This window comes from Labeo rohita, chromosome 6 (assembly GCF_022985175.1).
Source record: "Labeo rohita strain BAU-BD-2019 chromosome 6, IGBB_LRoh.1.0, whole genome shotgun sequence".
NCBI lineage: Eukaryota > Metazoa > Chordata > Actinopteri > Cypriniformes > Cyprinidae > Labeo > Labeo rohita.
The window spans coordinates 2,298,574-2,319,633 of NC_066874.1; the positions used below are offsets into that span (position 1 = coordinate 2,298,574).

The following is a 21,060-nucleotide window of genomic DNA, read 5'->3' on the forward strand; positions in this document are numbered from 1 at the left end:
ATACTTCACAGTTTATGACAACTATATCAACCATTTTGCATTTAATGACTTATACGATGAACTAATGACTAGATATTTTTAGGGGTAAGACTATTGCACAGAGAACTATATAATACATTTTGAGCAACATGACATTAGCAACTGATAATGTAGGAAAACGCAGACAAATGTACAAAAACCATTGCATGAATGTACCAAAGCAATCGCAACTTGTTCAAATAAATGAGAAACTGCTATTATGATGTGCACAAGTGACTAGATGATGTGGAGGTTGAACAAGTAGTTTTGAGAATTTCATTTCTGATCTGAGAAATGCACCAAAGTGACTGAGAAAAACTGTAACAATTAAAAAAAAAAAAAAAAACTTTATTTATTTATTTTTAAATCTTAAAACAAGCAAAAAACAAATTAATTGATTAATTAAGTTTGACCCCTAATGGTACTTCACACACACACCCAAGTCCAAAATGACATATTAACAATGTTTTTTAAAACATCTTTATTTATTTATTTTTAAATCTTAAAACAAACAAACAACAAATTAATTGATTAATTAAAATTAATTAATTAATTAATTAAAAAGACTATTTTAATAATAAATGTTAAAAATGGTGTGTGTTTTGAGGGTCCCAACGTATTCTTGAATTTTTCAAATGTGTCTCTTTCAGGGTCAAAACGGACACAAACTTTTACGTTTAACTTTAAAATGTATTTATATTTATATAAATATTTATAATTAAAAAAAATATATTCATAAATTAATACATATTTATTTATTTGTTTTGGTTTGCTTTTTTAACATGACAAGAATATTTTTTATTGATAATTACTATTCTGCATGTTCTATAGTTGCATCTATCTATCTATCTATCTATCTATCTATCTATCTATCTATCTATCTATCTATCTGTCTGTCTGTCTGTCTGTCTGTCTGTCTGTCTGTCTGTCTGTCTGTCTGTCTGGGCGTTTCGCGTGTTCGGTATGCGCGCACTCGGCTAGCCATTGACGCGCGAGCGGCGGCTGTGTTCACGCGCATTCTCAGTGCAATGGGAGTCCTGTGAGGATGGACACACGGCAAATCCTGCGACTCCTGATCGTTTTATCGGGATTGAATGGAGCGTGTGAAGGTGAGAACGAAGTGTTTGTTTATTTCTGAAATGTTTTGTTTACCGCTGTGTGTCGTTTTGGTTCGTTTATTGTGTTTTAGTCGCTGAACGTTTGGCGTTTAATACAACAACAACATGGCGCTGGGATTTAACGACTGGCCCCATAAACTCTCTGTCCTTTCACTGACTTTCTCTTTTTCTCCGTCAGAAACTTGAATATCTGATGTGCTTGAAGTTATATTTTATATATGTGCTGTTTAAATAACCATAATAAAGCAGGATGATCCTGTTTATGATAGAAACTGAAAAGGTTAAGGGCTAGCATGCTAACAGGCTAACTTAGTTAATATGTGGCTGTAATTTCGAATAAAAACTTCTGAGAAACTAAATTCAGCTCGTGGGATCAAATCCCCTGTATTTAAGTTCATATGAGTCTTAAATTGGCAATGTTAAAAGAGTTTATATACTCTGAATTGTCATATTTGTCACATTCAGTAGCGATTAATTGTTTAAAAACTGCTTTCACTTTTTTCCCCCTGTGTTTGTGTATGTTTATAATTTTGTGTGTTTGTTTTTCTGTCTAGGAAGCAATATGAGAGGCTTTATAGTTTACATCGTATCAGTTACAGTAAACAAACGCAGATACAGTAAACGAAAATGGCTTTATTTTGTTATTTAAACTTGTTTATTTTAATCTGAATATGATTTTTAAAAGCCAGAATAGCCTATGTAAACACTCATCTTGACGGACCTGTTGCTCATTAACACAGGTGTAATTTTCCCCAGATGTCTGTTGTTATTTTGTTATTAATGTTAGGTTCACATGTTGTATTTAGCCAAGCTGTAGAGACAAGCTCTCACTATAAGTGCAGTGGAAAATCAAGTAAATGGTTGCTCTCAGTATGAAATGACATGTTAATGTCAGGACAAAAGGAGGGTGTGTGGTCTGCAGGTTGAAGTATAGGTCTGCAGCTTTCCTTTGAGTGATGATATGGTTTTGAGTAGCTTCTGAGCGCTGGTTATGATAATGGTTGGGTGTTGTGTGCGTTAAATCTCAGTTCTTTGTGAAGAAGGGAAAAAAATAAGGATATGACCAAAAAGTGACCCCGATATGCCTGTCTGATTCTTTCTCTCCGCATCGTATAGAAACACAGCTTGTCTTTGTCTGTGTTTGGTTTGATATGGGGTAACTCATAGCCAGGGGGTTTTCTTTATTACTGTTAAGGTTTCTTCTAAACCCGCTGCAAAAAGGCCCTTAATGTTTTTTGCATATTAAAAGCTGGCAGGCTTGGACATGCACACTAGTTTAAGAGCTCTGTGTTTCCCCTTAAGGTTCAATAAAGTGCATTTGTCTGTTGATCTGTTGATCAATATGCCCAGCAAGGAAGAATAAGTTCATTGTGTTCTCTAATGATCTTTAAAAGCATAATACTTTAAAATGTATTAATATGTAATAAATTTAAATGCTTTAAAATGTATGATAATGATGCTGATACTTGGCAGTCTTTTAGATTCTGAACCGGGACAAAATTATAGCGCTGCGCTTGTGTGATACAGCTAATATACTCAGTCTTTCGATGGTATTTAATATATTGGGTTATACATATATTTGTTTATAGTTAAGTTTATAAAGCTTTAACTGTTTTTTTTTTTTTTTTTTCCTATCGCAAATAAAATTATTCTAAAAATCTTGGTCCTTCTATTTTTAAATTTTACATTTAATTCAATGTGTTACTTGCCATCTCTTTGTAATTAATTGTGAAATTTACAATTAAACCAAATTTATTTCAGTGAATTCACCTCACTCAGTTTTGCAACAGCATGGATAACATTAGTAATCCTAAAATAGCAGCTAATGCTTTTCCCACCTTGACTTACAACAGAGTAAACAGAGATTGTGTATTATATTTAATGAGAGAAGTGAAAAGCTTATCTGAACACACGACTGAAGCGTGTGAGGGATTACTCCGCTTCAGATACAAGGCATTAATGTGCAAATCTCAAAATATGCAAGGTACAGAATCACTTTGGCACATCTGCCGATGGAAGTGAATTGAATATTCTGAATATTCATAATACAACTAGCATTTTTTTTAAATATGCATATGAAAAATGTCACTATTTAGCAGTTTTATCCTTGTTTTGTGCTACAGCATTGGTCATCATGTCATTTACAGCGTCATATACAAGATGAAGCGATCTGTGTCTCATTGCTACACCAAGTGGTTTTCGTTTTGATGAAAATCCCATGTCTGTCACCACATGGAGTTCTTGAGAAGAAACTCCTGATATGTTAGTTAAACTTCTGGGAATTAGTTTTCAACAGAGAAGTTGTTATTGACGGACTCACGACAGTCACTGATGTTTTCATTAGTAAGTGATGATTTGTTGAATTGCTAATATCACTTACATCAGTGAGAGTGTGGGTCCGGGGGGAAAAAAAACCCCTGAAATAAAAAGAAATCATTTTTTTAATGGGTTAATTTAAGGGGTTTGTTGAAACCACTTATTTTAGCACCTTTAATATACTATTATAATTGTTGTTAATATTTAGAAATAGATTTTACTTTTAATATTTTTGGTTTTCATATCATTTTAGCTAAAGTTTTAGTCATTTTGTTGCATTTTTTGTCGTTTTTTAATGTTTTTTTTATGTTTATGTAGTTTTTATTCGGTTTTCCATCTTAAAAGAACTGAAAATGAGATGTTGTCTTGGCAAGCAGTTAATTTTTTATTTTATTCCAAGTAATGATTATGTTGTAGTTCCTAATAAAATCATTAGCCAGCTAGCAAGTTTTATTTACTCAATTGTTACTCACTTTTGTCATGTTTATAGTTCATTTTGGGCCATGTCTTAATGGCTAAATGGCTTAAAATACGTCTTAAAGATATATTTGACATTTCTTTTTAAATGTATATGATTCCTTACATCATATTATTGTAACTTTACCAAATGTCTTTGTAAAATACTCTTTGAAGAAGTGACGTTTTCGGGTATACCTTTAGTTAAACAGAAACATGGTTGGGTAATGATTATTTTAGTTTCAGTTGTGTTTTACAGGAAGTTTGCCAGTTTATATATACTCTTCATAGTTGAGAGATTCCAGCTTTCTCTTAATTGTGTATCGGATTGAGACTCAGGTGTGTAATTTACGTCAAACGGTTGCCAAATAAGTAAGGGTTAGTCCGTTCGAAACTATCGTTGGCAGAAGCAGGAAGATGTGGTCACATGAATGTCATTCAAGTTTCAGTCTCTGATGTTATAAAAAAACAAATGTCATCACTGATAGTGCGACAGTGACAAACACACTTCAGATATCAGACTATTTATTCATTCACATTTTTTGTTAATAAAAATCAGTTATATCAGTTGCACAAGGAAAATAAAGTGGCTGATTGTTTTGCAGAAGGATAAAAATAAGCAAAGAATCTTTGACTGAATGCTTGTCACATTACGGTTGCGTCAAGCACTTTTTTTTTTTATGAGAACAAATCATTATTTTTGCTTTGCATCACTCTAACCAAAGTTGTTATTCTGAAAACGTTGTGTGGATGACATTATCTGAGCTCGCCAGCCACTGCCATTAGCTGGTTGCAGATAAGCAGGTTTAAAGGTGCCAGAGCAGATCCAGTTTGACTGGTCCAGAACAGCCTTTCTTTGGCGGAAATGTCCGGAACTGGGCTAGATTTTTTACTGTCATGAAAATGCTTAGTAAGAGTGATTCTCAGGGTGGTTACTACAGAGAAAACCACTTTTCTACAAAAATAAGAAGCATTACTGCATGTCTGTTTGCTTGAGACCACCTGCATGTTTCACAGCTCTGCTGAGAATGATGCTTTTTAGATAAAAAGGGCAACACTTCTTGCTTAATCAAACACTGCTCGGTTGCACCAGAATCCCAATAGTAAAGTGTGTTTAGGCCAGAGTTACTGTCTCAGGACTTGGGCAGCATAGCAGGCATTGAGACCAATGAGTTCACATTTAGTCAATTGAACATTTATATGATGCATTATGCACTGGTGCAATTTATGTGGCATAAAAACTGATTCATTGTTAACCAGAATTAGGTTGACAATATGCGGCTTGTAGCTTCAAAGTCACAAGCATTCTGAATGGCTTTCGACTTCATGTTAGTATCGTAGTCATACCTTTTTCATGCTCGTCAATCATACCTTGAGCTGAAAGGAGCCCATTGTGAAATGTTATAGCTGTGTTCTTTAGAGTAAAAGCCTGAACTTAGTTTAGAAAACAGTCATATGACGGCATGTGATATATATGTCTGGTATAGTATAGAAACAGTGTGACTTGTCTTGCTTTACATGGACATGCTTGCAGTTTGTTCACAGTGTGAGTAACCACATTGTTGATCTAGAATCATTTTTTTTTATCAATCATCTGTAACTTTACATGAATGCGAGTGGATGTTTCTTACATCTTTCCTGTATGTCCTGTATGTGTTCTGTCCCAAGCTGTTTGTGACAGCGCTCAGACAGGCCTGCGAGTCTCGCTGTGTTTTGCACATGTGTGGGTGTTTGCTTGGAACGCAGGGAAATGCCAAATTATTGAATTGTCCTTTGAATAGAAAATTAAGACTCTGAGTTTGCTTGGGTCTGTACATCAGGATGCACAAAACTTCTGAGAGATCAGGACCTGTACACGAGAATCAGACAAGTCCAAGTTCACTACCTCTAAAGTTCCTTATTATTCCCTCAAGGGTCGTATGATTAAAGAACAGCTAGAAATTAGACTGACTAATATTTCCATCTGGATTCCAATGGCTTCCTGTTATCAAGCTGTAGAGTCCCGATGATGTTTTCCGCATTGCCAAATGGTATTGCATCATATTTAGTTATGCAGTTAGAGCAAAATCTGTAGAGGAGGACCAAGGACTTTATTCGCTGCAAATGATTTAATGTAATTCAGGAAACAATTAACAAACACGTTTTGTATTCAACTGTGTAGAGGAGGACACAAGACCTGCACACATGACTTTAAATTACTAACACTGAGTCATAGTGTCTCATATTTGCTCAACATGTTGTTTATGGGTGTTTTGTTGTATCTACGTGTTAGCAGTTCTTTGTGAGCAGCACTGGTCTTTCAATACGAGATGTAATGGCCATTGGACCTGCTTGACATTTTTCCACTCACAGTAGACTGTAAAACAATTATGCGTTTTGACATGTCCATGTTGCAATTTTATGATGTCGGTGTTCCTTGTGAAAAAGCCAAGTTTCTAAAGAAGTATTATGCACACTAATCAGTGGGTTTGTGTGTGTGTGGTCCATTAATGGATGGCAGAGATGGATTGCAATTTATTAGTGAGTGAATATATGGACTGTGTTTAATGCACAATATACAGTGTATACTATCTACTGTTTTTATTAAATAATATATGTGGTATATAAAACCTTTCAAACAGCAGTATGCTGCATTGTTTCCACTAAGGTGCATGTTTAATTCAGCAAGTGACATCTAGTCTAGCAAAAAGGTTCGTTGTTAATCTTGGCTTAACATCTTGACTTATCAAATAAGGTGTCAGGAACTTTATTTTGGAAATTTATCAGCACTTTACCTGTGTACTTGTGCAAGCACGGACATGTTCATGTCAGTATGAGGGTATGGTGTTGTGAAGCCTGCATTTAGTAGTGAGATCATATTCTCATGAGTTTTAGCTTCTGTTTTGCTTAGCAATGCTATTGTATTATGCAGTATCATTTACTATCAGTATTACTTGCTTAATGGGGTTTGGTGTGTGTTTTTTATGTTATTTTTTAATTGGTCTAGACAGAATGGAAGTAAGCAAAATGAAATTGCAATCGATTTGCAAAGGTATATTTTTATAGTTGCAAAATGTTGCAGAATTTGATTCCTTCAAATTTGACAACAAAGCGATGTGGGATGTGTTTTCTTCCTGTTGGTAAGCCTAATTATTTAGCAATCCCAAAAGCATGATTGTGAGTAAGTAATTATTTTTTTTTTAATTGGCATTTAGAACGAAATGTTTGTTTTTTCCTTCTGTTGCTAACAGATAAGACTTATCAGTTAAATCTCTGCCTTCAACTGCATCGGCAACCACAAACAACAGCGTCATAACATCTGTCCTCAAGTAGTTTCGTTCAGTTCGTAGCCTTAAGAGGAAGCTCCGATGATGATAGGGCATCTCTTTACGTCATATTGTGTGAATGGGTGTAAATAACAGGAAATCCTGTATTTTAACTAATCGGACTGTACATGTAATAATGAAACAAGTTCAGTGGAAAACCAAGCTCACATGCTAAAATTAAACATTCTGCAATGACCTACATACATGCAAATACTTTGATTAGTAAAGCAGAAGTTCTGTGCTTGTCTGTTGCTGAAAGCAGAAAATGTAGAAACACCCTGGCCAATACTGCAAGAGTATACCGTAAAATCAGATCCTCTTAATGTGAATTGATCACAGGCTTAATTTGTTTAATCACTCTGCGTTTTTGGCTTGAGTCGTGTCCTGTTGGCATGAACCAGAGCTGTGTTCAGTCACGCCACAAACGCAACACGCCGCAGCCTGCATTCTGCGCTGTGAAAACAGAGAATGTTTTGGACACAATCGCAGAAGCTTTTTTTCAAATTTCAGTTCACACTTTCTAATTATCCATATGCCGTGAAAAATATCTCAATAATGACATTGTGTAGGAGCCTTACCAGAGAATGAATCAAGCGGCAAGCGAATGTTGCTCTTTAGAGACGCGCAGCTGTTGCGTAACTCCTTTACACAACTTGTTACATGACTTATAGGACTGCCAGTAATTAGTGAAGCTGTTTCCAATGAAATCTGTAGTCATGTCAGTTAGTCATGGTTTCCTGTACCAAAAAAAATGATTTTTTTAAGGCTGATGCTGCAGTACTGCAGTAGATTTCTGTATGCAGCTCTAAATGTAACTATGTTATTGGATCAGTGTATTGGCGTAGTTCACACAGTTATTTATCAGGGCAGGCAGAGATGCTGAAATTAGTTGTTATGTAAATGTCGGTGGTCGATTTAAAAATCCACTATATGCGTAGCAGAAAGGATCCAAGGATGGGTTGAGGTGGTCAGTGAGGTCAGTGAGTAAGTATTTTTATCTTTAGCTTTCATGATAGTTAAAAGGGATTCATTTAACTTCTTGGAGATGATTTTACCCTGAAACACATTAAAAACCATCTTCAAGAAGCTGCATATCTAAAGTCAACTCCCTTTACACTGCAGACAGACCTCTTTTGCACGCTGTCTTGTTTTTTTTTTTATTGTTGTTGGTTGTGTTTTCTTTTTCCCAAGGCATCTTCCACTTTTTTTAAAGGATGAAATGTCAAGTTAAAAGTAGTCTGTTTTGGAAAACATGTCTTGACACTCTCTTATGAACAACAACAACAATAGTTCTTTAGTTTAAGCAAACTAAAAGAATACTAGATCTAGAATCTCTCATTGTATTCTGCGGCTCAGTTAAGTCTGTGTGCACTGCAGGTGAGTGATGTCTGCTGTTCTTCACTTTTGACCGTCTACAACCTCCATTTACAAGTGCTCTGGTCCCAGTTTGATTGAATCATCTCTGTCTGGCTGCTCTTAGTGGACAGAACTGATGAATGAGTCTTTAACTATGAAAAAATTATATGGAGGGGAGGAAAATTTGAAGTAGTTTTATGTTGTTGAGGTATTCTAACAAGAAGACGAATGTCAGACTTTCTTTAATCAATCAAGAGATTATTAGATCATGAAAACTAAGTGTTTTCCATAACATGATCACCCTTTGGAACTTTCTGTCTTGCCTTGATGGCGGCCGAAAATGAAGTTGTTTTAGAGTCATTAAGATGAATGAACATTTTTACATGTTGCTTTTGTCTTTTTGAAGTTGCCTTCAGCTGGGCTTGAGATAGTATAGACCTCTGATCTCACAGCCATGAAAACTTATTTTATACCATTTTATTAAAAATATAAATAAATGTTATAAATTGGATTATTTATAAATAATATGCACTACCAGTCAAACGTTTTTGAACAGTAAGATTTTTTTAAGTCTCTTCTGCTCACCAAGCCTGCATTTACTTGATCCAAAGTGCAGCAAAAACAGTAGCATTTTGAAATATTTTACTATTTAAAAACTGTTTTCTATTTGAATATATTGTAAAATGTAATTTATTCCTGTGATCAAAGCTGAATTTTCAGCATCATCACTCCAGTCTTCAAGGTCACATGATCCTTCAGAAATCATTCTAATATGCTGAAACATTTTTTTTTTTATCATTATTATCAATATTTAAAACAGTTAAGTACATTTTTTTAAGATTCTTTGAAAAAAAAAAAAAAAAAAACAGCAATCAGCATTTAGCTGAAATAAAAAGCGTAACATTATACACTACACTATTTAAGCTGACTTAGCTTGGAGTTTTTTATTTATTATTATTTTTTGTTTTTGGGGAAAAAAATGTTAGAAATATACTTTTATTTAGCAAGGATGCTTTAAATTCATCAAAAATTATAATAAAGACATGTATAATGTTACAAAATATTACTATTTCAGATAAATGCTGTTCTTCTGAACTTTCTGTTCATCAAAGAAAAATCTACTCAAATGTTTTCAACATAATAATAATAAATGTTTTTTTTTTTTTTTTTTTTTTTTAAACAGTGAATCAGGATATTAGAATGATTTCTGAAGGATCATGTGACTGGAGTAATGATGCTAAAACTTCACCTTTGAAATCACAGGAATAAATTACATTTTAAAATATATTCAAATAGAAAACAGTTATTTTAAATAGTAAAAATATTTAAAAATTGTGCTGTTTTTGCAGTCTTGGAGCAGAAAAGACTTAAAATCTTAATGTCCAAAAACTAGTAATATTTACAGCTAATAATATTTACAATATGCAATCTATTTAATGGCATCCTACAAAAAATATTATAATATATAGAATTTATTACATTTCTTTTGATATTGACCAATTTGTTTAAATAAATAAATAAATAAATAGCTCATCTTGGCCTTTATTCAGAGGTCACTTTAGTCAGTCATTGTGATTACAAGTTGAAAAAAGGCACTACTTTTATATGTTAAGTTCACATGCTCAAAAAATATCATTTATAAATGCTGGTTTAAATGTGTTCTTTTATGGTGTTTCTCTACAAAAACAGTCACAATGCTCCTGAATTTACAGTATATAAGTCTACTGATCTCTGTCACCCCCTGCTGTTGAAAAGACACGTCTGCTGGTCCATTCACTGTGATGTTCAGAAGCTATAATATAGTATATTAATGTAAACAATAGTTCATTTAATAAGTGCATGTTTTTGATTCTCTCTGCAGCTCTGTTCTGTAACTGCACCACACCAGAGTGTGAGAAAAATGGGTATAAGTGCGAGACCAACGGGGCATGTGTAGCCTCCACCTCAGTCATTGAAGGACAGGAGCAGCATGTGCGGCTTTGCATCCAGAAAGAGAAGCTGGTTCCTCCAGGCCAGCCGTTCTACTGCCTCAGCGCCGAGGGACTGATGAACACACACTGTTGCTACTCTGATTACTGCAACAGCATCGACCTCAGACTACCAACCGGTGAGCATCAATACATTATATCAGCTATAGTCAACACCAAAAACAATTAGTGAATTCCAGACGAGGAACTAATGCAGCATGTTCTCTGTCAGTGACGAACGGACCGGGTTCTGGGCAGGACTGGGGGCCAGTGGAGCTCACTGCAGTGGTGGCAGGGCCGGTCTTTGTGTTGTGTGTGCTGGTTCTGCTGGGTCTCTTCCTGTTCCAGCACCATCAGCGGGCCTACGGTCACCGGCAGAGGCTGGAGGTGGAGGATCCCAGCTCTGAACACATGTTCCTGGCTAAGGACAAGACCTTACAGGACCTTATCTACGACCTCTCCACCTCAGGATCAGGCTCGGGTTAGTATCGCAGGAGAGAAGGTTTATGATTTGTAGAATTGTCTAAGCATGTATGCAACAGTGTTATTGTAGTACATTTTTAATAGTATATTTTTTATATATTTGGTACACTGCTGCTCAGTAAGGTTTTTAAAGATGTTTCTTATGCTCATCAAGGCTGTGTTTTGATCAAAAATACAGAAAAAATGTTATGTTGTGAAATATTATTACAATGTAAAACAATGTTTTTATATATTAATATACTGTATAAATCAGTAAATATTCCAATATACTGATTTATTATCAGTGCTGGAAACAGTTGTGCTGCTTAATATTTATAACAATATACACTACTATTTAAAAGTTTAGCGTCAGAAAAATTTTATTCTTTCTTTTTTGAAAGAAATTATTACTTTTATTCACCAAGGATGTGTTAAATAACAATAAGTGACAGCAGAGATTTGCATCGTTAGAAAATATTTAGGGTGCATGCTCGTGGAGTGACCAGCAGCGTGGTAGTGCAGTAGCGTTGAGTGTACTGGCATTTTATGTTGTTTTTATGTATTTAATTTTTAATAGAATTGTGGAGTGGAGATGGACTATTATGCTTGCATTAATTTTATTTTGGTTAACAGACAATTTAGGGTGTGTTCACACTTGTCAAGTTTGGTTCGATTAAAAAAAAAAACTCTGGTGCGATTGCTCTCTTAGTGCGGTTCATTTGAGCAAGTGTGAACACTGCCATCCAAACCCTGGCGCGCACCAAACAGACGGACCAAGACTGCTAAAAAGATGGGTCTCGGTCTGCTTCCAAACGAACTCTGGTGCGGTTCGAATGAAATATGAACGCGACACGGACCAAAGACTTCTAAATAACCAAAAATAAGAAGTAATGACAAGATGCGACGCTATGTGAGATGACTTCATGCAGGGAACAAGCAGTGTATCAAAATGAACCAAACGAACCGAACTACAAGTATGAACACAACCTTAAATGCTGTTTAGAACATTTTGCACTGACAGTTGTTTGCTTGCAATCTCGGAGACTTGGCTATCGAAATTGGACTCTGAGAAAGAGTTGTCAGTTGATGGATTTAGTGGTTCATTTCGAGTCGACTGCAACTCGGGGATAACTTGTAAGACGTGAGGTAAGGGATGTGTTATGTGAACAAGCACTGGTGCATGACTGTTGTCGTGAGAGAGAAGTTATGCACCAAGGACATTGAGATGCTTGTGGTATCCCTTCGGCCACATTATCTGCCTAGAGAGTTTGCCCAAATATTTGTGTCTGTGGTATATATTCACCCAAAGGCGAATGTGAACTTGCCTATGGACTATATTGAGAAGAGTTTTATGAAATACCATCTCAGAATGCTCCAATTTTCATTATGGTGATTTTAGTAATTGTGTATTGGAAAAATGTGTAAAGAACATGTACGGGTATGTCACATGTCCAACTAGGCATAAAAGGAATTTGGACCAATTCTATGGCTCTTATCAAGGAAGCATACAAAGTTTTGCTTCCTTCTTTGAGTTTGTCAGATCATAATTGTATTAATCTAATTCCATGATATATTACTGAAATGAAGAGGGGAAAAGTTGAAACAAAAACTGTGAAATCTTGGACTGATGATGCTAGTTTATGAGGATGTTTTGTTTGTACTTTAAGGAATGCTTTTATGGATTCATCTGCTGATATTGATGAGCTTAATGATGTTGTCAGTTCCTGGGTAACGTATTGTGTTGACTCTATTGTCCCTGAAAAAAAAATAAGATATATCCAAATAGTAAGCCATGGGTGAGCAGGAATCTTAAGGGTTTGTTGATGAAGAAAAGAACTGCATTTCAGCGAGGGGATTTGGTTGAAGTTAAAAATGTACAGAAATTGATTAGATGAGAAATTAAGAGAGAAAGAGTGGAGATTAAATTAAGAGCAAACTATATATGGGATAGTCTTAAATAAATGATGGGACAAAATAACGGATGTAGAAAACGAGTGAAAGTTATCAGTTATGAGTTATATAGTGCCCTTGCTGGGGATTTTAATACGTTTTATGCTAAATTTGAAGGACAGAATGGGAGCACAATGAAAGAAGTTTTATAACTCTTCTCAAGATGGAAGCTTACCTGTTTCTTTAAATGTGGAAAGTGTAGTCAATCTTTTTAAACAATGTAAAATAAATGATACACACAATAGAGTGCTGGTCCGGATGGAATAAGTGGTAGGGTGTTAAAGCAGTGTGCAGAAGAACTGGGTCCATTTTTAATTATACTTTTAATTGGTCTTTTGAGATTCATTATGTACCTTCACTTTGGAAACAGTCTGTTTTTATTCCAGTAGCAAAAAATAATTGTCCTAAAGACATGACAGGTTATAGACCAGTCTTTGTTACCTCACTTGTAAGTACTGTACCGTTTGTTTCTGTATTTTTGATCAAATAAATGCAGCTTTGAAAAGCATAATAGACTTCTTTAAAATCATCACAAGTCTTACTGATCTCAAACTTTTTGATTATAGTTTAGTTTTTTATCATATTTGTAACTTTCTTTGTAAAGTTTTAATTTTAATTTTAGTTCAGTTGTTTTTTTTTTTTTTTTTTTTAAATGTACTTAAGCGTTGTTGTTTTCTAAATCAATGCTATTTATTTAGGTTTAGGATTTTTATTTCAGGTTAGGGTTAGGGTCAAGTTACATTTTTCCAGTAAGTAATTTTAGTTATTCAGCTTACACTTTTTTTTTTTTTTTTAGTTAGTTGGAATATCTCCTCATTTGGTTTTCTAGTTATTCATCTATTTTTTTCCAGCTTTATTTGAATTAACTGATCACTAATAACCCTTATGTAACATGCATAAATCACTTTTTTTTTCCGTTTTAGTTAGTTTTAGTATTTTTTTTATTATTATTATTTTACTTTTTTACTTTTTACAGTTATATTGTAAAATATATTGTACTATTGTATACTCCAATTTAGCTTTTATTTATTTATTTATTTATTTTTCATTTTAGTTTCAGTTGTGATAGTAGTAATTTTATGTGCTTTTTTCCCCCCATTTTTTGGTTTATTTATTTATTTTATTAAACATTACAATTTGTTTAATTTGTTTTTTGTTTTGTTTTTTCTCAGTTATAGTTTTTGTTTCCAGAAATTAATTTTAGTGCTTTAATGTAAACATATTTCATATAGCTGCCAAGGCAATATTTCTGTTTTTTTTTTTTTTTTTTTTTTTAATTAAACTTTTATATCTAATTTTTATATATTATTTTATTTTATCCTAATTTTCTCTCTTTTATTTAACAGTGATAGCCCTGCTCGTGGCCTTTATTCATTCCAGATTTGTGTGATGATTTGTGTGAAGAACAGTTTGACATTTTAGTAGTTCACTATTAACTTACTGTCATCAGTGATTTGATAGTGTTTTTCTCTCATTGGTTCTCTGCTGCAGGTCTACCGCTGTTTGTCCAGAGGACGGTGGCTCGTACCATAGTGCTGCAGGAGATCATTGGTAAAGGCCGCTTTGGCGAGGTGTGGAGGGGGAAGTGGAGAGGAGGAGACGTTGCCGTGAAGATCTTCTCCTCTCGTGAGGAACGCTCCTGGTTTCGTGAAGCTGAAATCTACCAGACCATCATGCTCCGCCACGAGAACATCCTGGGCTTCATTGCTGCTGACAACAAGGGTAAATGAATATGCCTTGCACTTTACTGAGCTATTTTATAGTATGCATATTATTGTCATCAAGGTGTAATAATGTTTAATTTTCTCTGTCACAGATAATGGCACATGGACTCAGTTGTGGCTGGTGTCAGACTATCATGAGAATGGATCCCTGTTTGACTATCTGAACCGATATTCAGTCACTATCGAGGGAATGATCAAACTGGCGCTGTCGGCTGCCAGCGGCCTAGCGCATCTGCACATGGAGATACTGGGCACTCAGGGTGAGTGCGTCAGGGTTGTTTGATTAAATTAGTTTCATTTCAATACCCAGTGAGCCAGTTTGTTGTCTACATAGACAGCTAACTTCCAACTTCTAACAAAAGTGCTGCCTTTTTTTTTTTTTTTTTTTCTTTTTTTTTTTAACCTGTTATTTGTAATGAAAATTACTGTAATTTGGCATGTTATTAAATTACTAACAAACAAAAAAACATAAGACATGCAACGCGGTGTGATTTGATAAAAACGTTAAAGGAGCCTGATTCTGCTTAATAAGCCAACCGTTTTCCTTTATTCAGGGTTTCTGTGGGTCATGAAGGTCTTAAAATGTCTTGCTGCATGCATTTCAAAAAGTGACATTTTTGTTTTCCAATACAAATGTAACCTTGGACTACAAAACCAGTCTTAAGTAGCATGGGTATATTTGAAGCAGTAACCAAAAATACATAGCATGGGTCAAAATGATTTGATTTTTAGGCCAAAAATCATTAGGATTTTAAGTAAAGATCATGTTCCATGAAGATATTTTGTAAATTTCCTACTGTAAATATATCAATACTTAATGCATTGCTAAGAACTTTATTTGGACAACTTTAAAGGTTTTAAAGATTTTCTCAATATTTAAATTTTTTTGCACCTTCAGATTCCAGATTTTCAAGTAGCTGTATCTCAGCCAAATATTGTCTTATCCTAACAAACCATACACCAATGAAAAGATTATTTATTTATTTAGACCCTTATGACTGGGTTTGTGGTCCAGGGTCTCAAATATCATCTTAAATCAAATGCATTTACTCAAGATGCAAATATAAAAATCTTGAAATCGTGAAAAATGTAACAAAATTACGTGAGTTTATGCTTAAAACAAGAACAAATATCTGAATGAATAAAAACTTTTCTCTTTGAAATAAGTTGAATTTTCTAAACCCATTGATAGATGTTTGTTCTTTAGTCAGTTTGGGTCAAAACTTACTATCCTATGTCATTTTGCTAGAAAATGACAAAAATACTGAGGAATGTCACTTTTTTGCAGCAAGTTATTTCCATATTTTAGTGGTTGGAAGGTATTTAAAACTAAAAGTTTACTGAACACTCACTGTTGAATCCAGGAGAGTCTGACGTTAGCGACTCTAATAAACACAAACATACAGAGCACAAAACTAAAATTTCCACTTGAACGCTGTCTGCCATCTTGACTGCATTCTGGGAAAGTTAACTCTTTTAAGAGTACGTGTTATGGTGACTTTGGCTGTGTTATTTAGCAGCCCACTTTGAAACAGTCGTGATGCCTAAAAATGTTGTGTATGTGGGCGCTCATGAGGGTGTGCAAAACTTTTCTTCTCTGGTCAGAGAGTTTTTATCAGATGTGTGTGTGTGCGCGTGTGTAGCTGTAATGGTTTTGTTTTGGTCATCAGGTAAGCCTGGCATCGCTCACCGTGACCTGAAGTCCAAGAACATCCTGGTGAAGAAAAACTGCACGTGTGCAATCGCTGATCTCGGCCTGGCGGTTCGTCACGAGTCCGTCACTGACACCATCGATATCGCCCCCAACCAGCGTGTCGGCACTAAGAGGTATGGCTCAAAATACTGACAGAACTAACAACCAAGAAAAACGTATACATAAACATTCATGTCACAATAATCTGATCTAAAATGTCTGCTCATACGATCAGTGGTTTGTGTTTTCTGCTTTCAGTAATCATGTTCTTGTGTGTGTTTCAGGTACATGGCGCCTGAGGTTCTGGAAGAGACTATTAACATGCGTCACTTTGATTCATTTAAATGCGCTGACATCTATGCTCTAGGACTCGTGTACTGGGAAATCGCTCGCCGCTGCAATGCTGGAGGTGCTGAAATGAATCAAACCCATTTTTCAAAAGACACATTGCACAAAAAAGCAGTTGAAAACCATTTTTGTACTTATTTATGTTCTGTTTGCATTCAGGTATTCATGAAGAGTACCAGCTGCCCTACTATGACCTGGTGCCCTCTGACCCATCCATAGAGGAAATGAGGAAAGTGGTGTGTGATCAAAGGTTACGACCCAACATCCCCAACTGGTGGCAGAGCTATGAGGTGAGAGAGAGAGAGAGATCACAACAACAGTTATTCTCCTACAACTATTATAATGGTCTCATCATTTTCATTTTTTCTTGAGGTCCATGTAAAATACATGCCCTGTGTGTCACTAGGAAGTATTTGTTGATTTCTGAAAGATTTCTATTTATTTATTTATCTTCAAACGTTTGATCTTGCAACAAAATTTTAGTAAAATAAGGTGCTTTCATTAATTAAAAGAATAATAATTAAATGTTATATGAGTGCTTTTATTTTTGCATGATTTATTTTTATTATAAATAAACAATACAAATAAGTATGCATATTTTAAAATAATATAAAATGTTTAATTGTACATATTTATATATCCATATATCCATTTGAATGGTGTAGTGTATAATGTTACGAAAGCTTTTTATCTCAGATAAATGCTGATCTTTGGATCTTTCTATTCATCAAAGAATCCTGAAAAAAATGTACTCAACTGTTTATTATTGTTATTATTATTATTATTATTATACATTTTTCTTGAACAGCAGATCAGCATATTAAAATGATTTCTGAAGAATCATTTGACACTGTAATGATGCTGTAAATGTAGCTTTGATCGCAGAAGAAAAATTACATTTTATAATATATTCAAATAGAAAACAGTTCTTTTAAATAGCAAAATAGTTTTTGCTGTACTGTTTTGCTTGCTTGATGAACAGAAGAGACTTCTTTAAACAAAATTTTACTGTTTTAAAACTTGAGTGTTTTATGTATGTGTATATAGATATATATATGTGTATATGTATATGTATGTATATATATATATATATATATATTATAGTTTTAATAATATTTTTACATTTTTCCTAAAGTAACAGTTGTAGGGTTGAATGAGTTTGACATTTGATTTAGAAAACCTAATCAAGAAAAGAAAATTATTGCTGCTTATTTGTTTTACAATAGATATTTTATTTTGCTTTTGCACATAGTGACTTAAAGGAATGTGACACCCTGTATGTCAGAAGTGTTACATTGTTACATGGAACACTATTGTAAGAGAGCAACGACAAAAAAACAATATGCCATGATATGAACTCGCATGGTAACTTCTGTCTTGTTCTTACAGGCGTTGCGTGTGATGGGGAAGATCATGCGGGAGTGCTGGTACGCTAACGGCGCCGCACGACTGACGGCTCTCCGCATTAAGAAAACCCTGTCTCAGCTCAGCGTGGACGAAGACATCAAAATTTGAGTGAAACACTACCTTCAGCCAGAAACACTCCTAGGAAAGAGAACGTGTACAGACATGCGACCACTTTAAACTATCCTGCCAGTTTAAAAGTATTTCCGTCCACCAAGTCGGGACGGGGCCTACCTCACCCCACCGCCAAAACTACTGAACCTACGGTACCCAACAGCCCTCTGTGCTCTCCTCCTCTTCTCTACTACATCTACTACTACTGCTACCGCCCAGCTCGCAAATCAAAACGGACACGTGACTTTATCGATTCTCTTCAAATCAGTTTTGCCCCAAAGATCATTTTTTTCCAACCAGGGCCACTCATATTCAATATTGCATTCAACTAGATCAGTCTAGCAGACTACCTCGGTTAACTAACTAGAGGCGATAACGGGCGGGTTAAGCTGGTGAATTGGTGCGAGATGGCACTGCTAGATCAGCCGATTCCTTTTATTCGCCGGTGTTTCATAACCACGTCAAAGCTGTTAGCAAAACAACCTTATTTGCACTTTATTCTGGAGGTTTTGTGAGCATGAAGTGGATTATAGCCATCTTGGTTTTGGAATCGCACACTGGCACACGCGTCTATTCTTACTACTGAATGGTACGGAGATATCTATTTATTTTAGCTCGTAGATCCTTCATATTGTCCTTATTTTTTTATCGCCGTTAGAGTTCCTCCTCTCCTCCATGGGCAAACAAAGCTACTGTACATAGTATATTTTTTAAAAGTATGGAAATGTAAATAGCTTTCCCTTTTTTTAATTTCCAAGTCCTTTGACTAAGCTAAAGGTTTGATCGTCCAGGAACAGCAGAGATGTGAAGCTGTACGGGTCAGTGGCGGCTAAAGTACAGGCTTTTGTTTTTCATAGCTAAACTTGTTTGTTGCTTTTCACTGTAGCATTAAATGACACTAAAATGATGCACATTTTATTAGCTGAGGAGTGTTGGGACTGTTTTGTATGGACTCTAAGCTCGTTTTTAAGGAATAATTCATGCAGACATAAGAATGCTCATCATTTATCATCCTTGTGTCGCTCCAAACCCGTATGACGGAGTTTTTATTGTAAAACTCAAAAGGAGATATTGAGCAGAATGCACAAGCTGCACTCCAAAAATGACTAAAATCACAATAAATGATCAGTATGACTTTATGCTGTCATCTGAATTCATATGAACTACATCTGTGATACTTTATTGATGCAATTTAGTTATAAGGCAAAGGGTCGCATGAACCTTTGCAGGTTTGGAGCAGCATGAGGGCGAATAATGACAGGATTATTGCATTAACTCCAGCAGCTCCTGCTGCAAGTGACATTACAACGTGATTTTAGGAAATCGATCTGATTATTATTCATGCACTGGGTCTGTAATGGGAAGAACGACTTGAAAATGTAACTTGACTTGAAGCGCACCGCTTTACTCCTACTACACTGTATTTATGACTCCTGACAGACGTTACGTCTCTCTCTCTCCTACTCCATGGATAAATACTACTGCCCTTCTGTCCCTCTCTGCTTAATATGCAAGATGTAAATATAGTTTCTATAATGTATGACCTTTTTTATTAATCCGATTTGATTCAGTAGACAATAGTGTGATCGTAGCTCGCTGTATTTATCTGTTTTGTGGTTTGTTTTTTAATGTGACTCTGTTTTAATTCAGGTTTATTTGTATAGCGCTTTTAACAGTAGGTTTTGAAGCAGCTGTACAGGGTTTTTGGTCTGTGGTCTTTCATTTTGTTTAATTTTATCTCCCAGATTCGCTCACATGTTTCAGGACTGATGTCTAGAGTTTGTGTTTTGACAATCTAAATAAGTGCTGTTGTTCGTCCATTTGCAACAATTCAGTCACCTTAATCTATTAAAATGTCTTCGGAGAAAGCCAAAAATGCTTGCTATAGTTGGAAGAACATGTTAATGCTTTCTTTATATTATGTTATTTCTGTTATTTAGATGCAAAATGACAAGCTACCATGTGAAATGTGTTTGTAACACTGGATTGAGTCACGACACTACTGAGAACTATATAAGAGATGACACTGGCACATCGGCTGCTGACTGAGAAATTTTTCTAAGAGTAATAAGAGTAAGGGTTTGATCTGTATTTGTTTCTACTGTTGAGTTCAGCTTGTACATATATTTATAGTTTCCAGAAAGCGTGACGCTGCTGGCAGATTTGGACTTCATATAAACGTCTGCTCTCTTTCATCCACTGGCTGTAGTGGAGACGCTCGTCGCCTGGCTAATTATAACGGCTAAACGATGGCGACGGTGTGATTAACTGTGCAAACGGTCTTAGTCCCGGTTTAGCATAAGGAAGTTTCCCAGATCCTCTGACCTCTCAGCCAACCTGTATAATCGGAGTGTATTTCCCAAATCTACAAGGAGAGACTTTTCAGGAATTTCAGTTTCCAATCATTTACATGGGTAATTATTAAATGGTAATAAATACAGATTTTCCTACATTTGTCATGTTGTGTTTATTTTTGCTTCAGAACCTTGTGATGCAATGCAAGTATGGCGTGTTATTCAATGATTTGTTTGTTTATGTTGACACTTACACGAAACCTTTGCTTAGATGTTTATTAAAAACAGCGGTAAATTAGTAATATGAATGCAGCTTTAGCAGTTATGACAGTGATTTTGTTTTTAAGTTTGACATTTTTAGAGCCAAATGCAGTCAAAAATAAAAATAAGCTCTTGAAACATTTCCAGATTCTCATAAAATTCCAGTTTAAAAATATAAAAGCCATTATGTTTGCCTTTTAAAGACTTCAGTTTTCACTAAAATCTTTCATAAGCTTCACAGAAATGTTTACTGTAAATGAATGAGGCTTCTGGG

General features: G+C 35.1%; 1 protein-coding gene across 1 annotated transcript; it reads left to right on the forward strand.

Annotated features, from left to right (window-relative positions):
• The first annotated feature begins 996 nt into the window (after positions 1 to 996).
• acvr1bb (activin A receptor type 1Bb) lies at positions 997 to 20,683 on the forward strand. The gene is made up of 9 exons (XM_051111987.1): positions 997 to 1,127; positions 10,431 to 10,676; positions 10,769 to 11,017; positions 14,440 to 14,670; positions 14,765 to 14,932; positions 16,343 to 16,499; positions 16,650 to 16,774; positions 16,873 to 17,003; positions 18,103 to 20,683. The coding sequence occupies exons 1-9, from the start codon at positions 1,064 to 1,066 to the stop codon at positions 18,226 to 18,228; spliced, it is 1,497 nt and encodes a 498-aa protein (XP_050967944.1). The 5' UTR covers positions 997 to 1,063; the 3' UTR covers positions 18,229 to 20,683.
• Positions 20,684 to 21,060: the final 377 nt, after the last annotated feature.

Bases quoted from the DNA above. Each gene is read 5' to 3' on its own strand.
- acvr1bb (XM_051111987.1), top strand. From the start codon at position 1,064: ATGGACACACGGCAAATCCTGCGACTCCTGATCGTTTTATCGGGATTG. The intron at 14,933-16,342 runs GTGAGTGCGTCA...TTTGGTCATCAG, and splicing joins GGAGATACTGGGCACTCAGG to GTAAGCCTGGCATCGCTCAC. The intron at 16,500-16,649 runs GTATGGCTCAAA...TGTGTGTTTCAG, and splicing joins CAGCGTGTCGGCACTAAGAG to GTACATGGCGCCTGAGGTTC.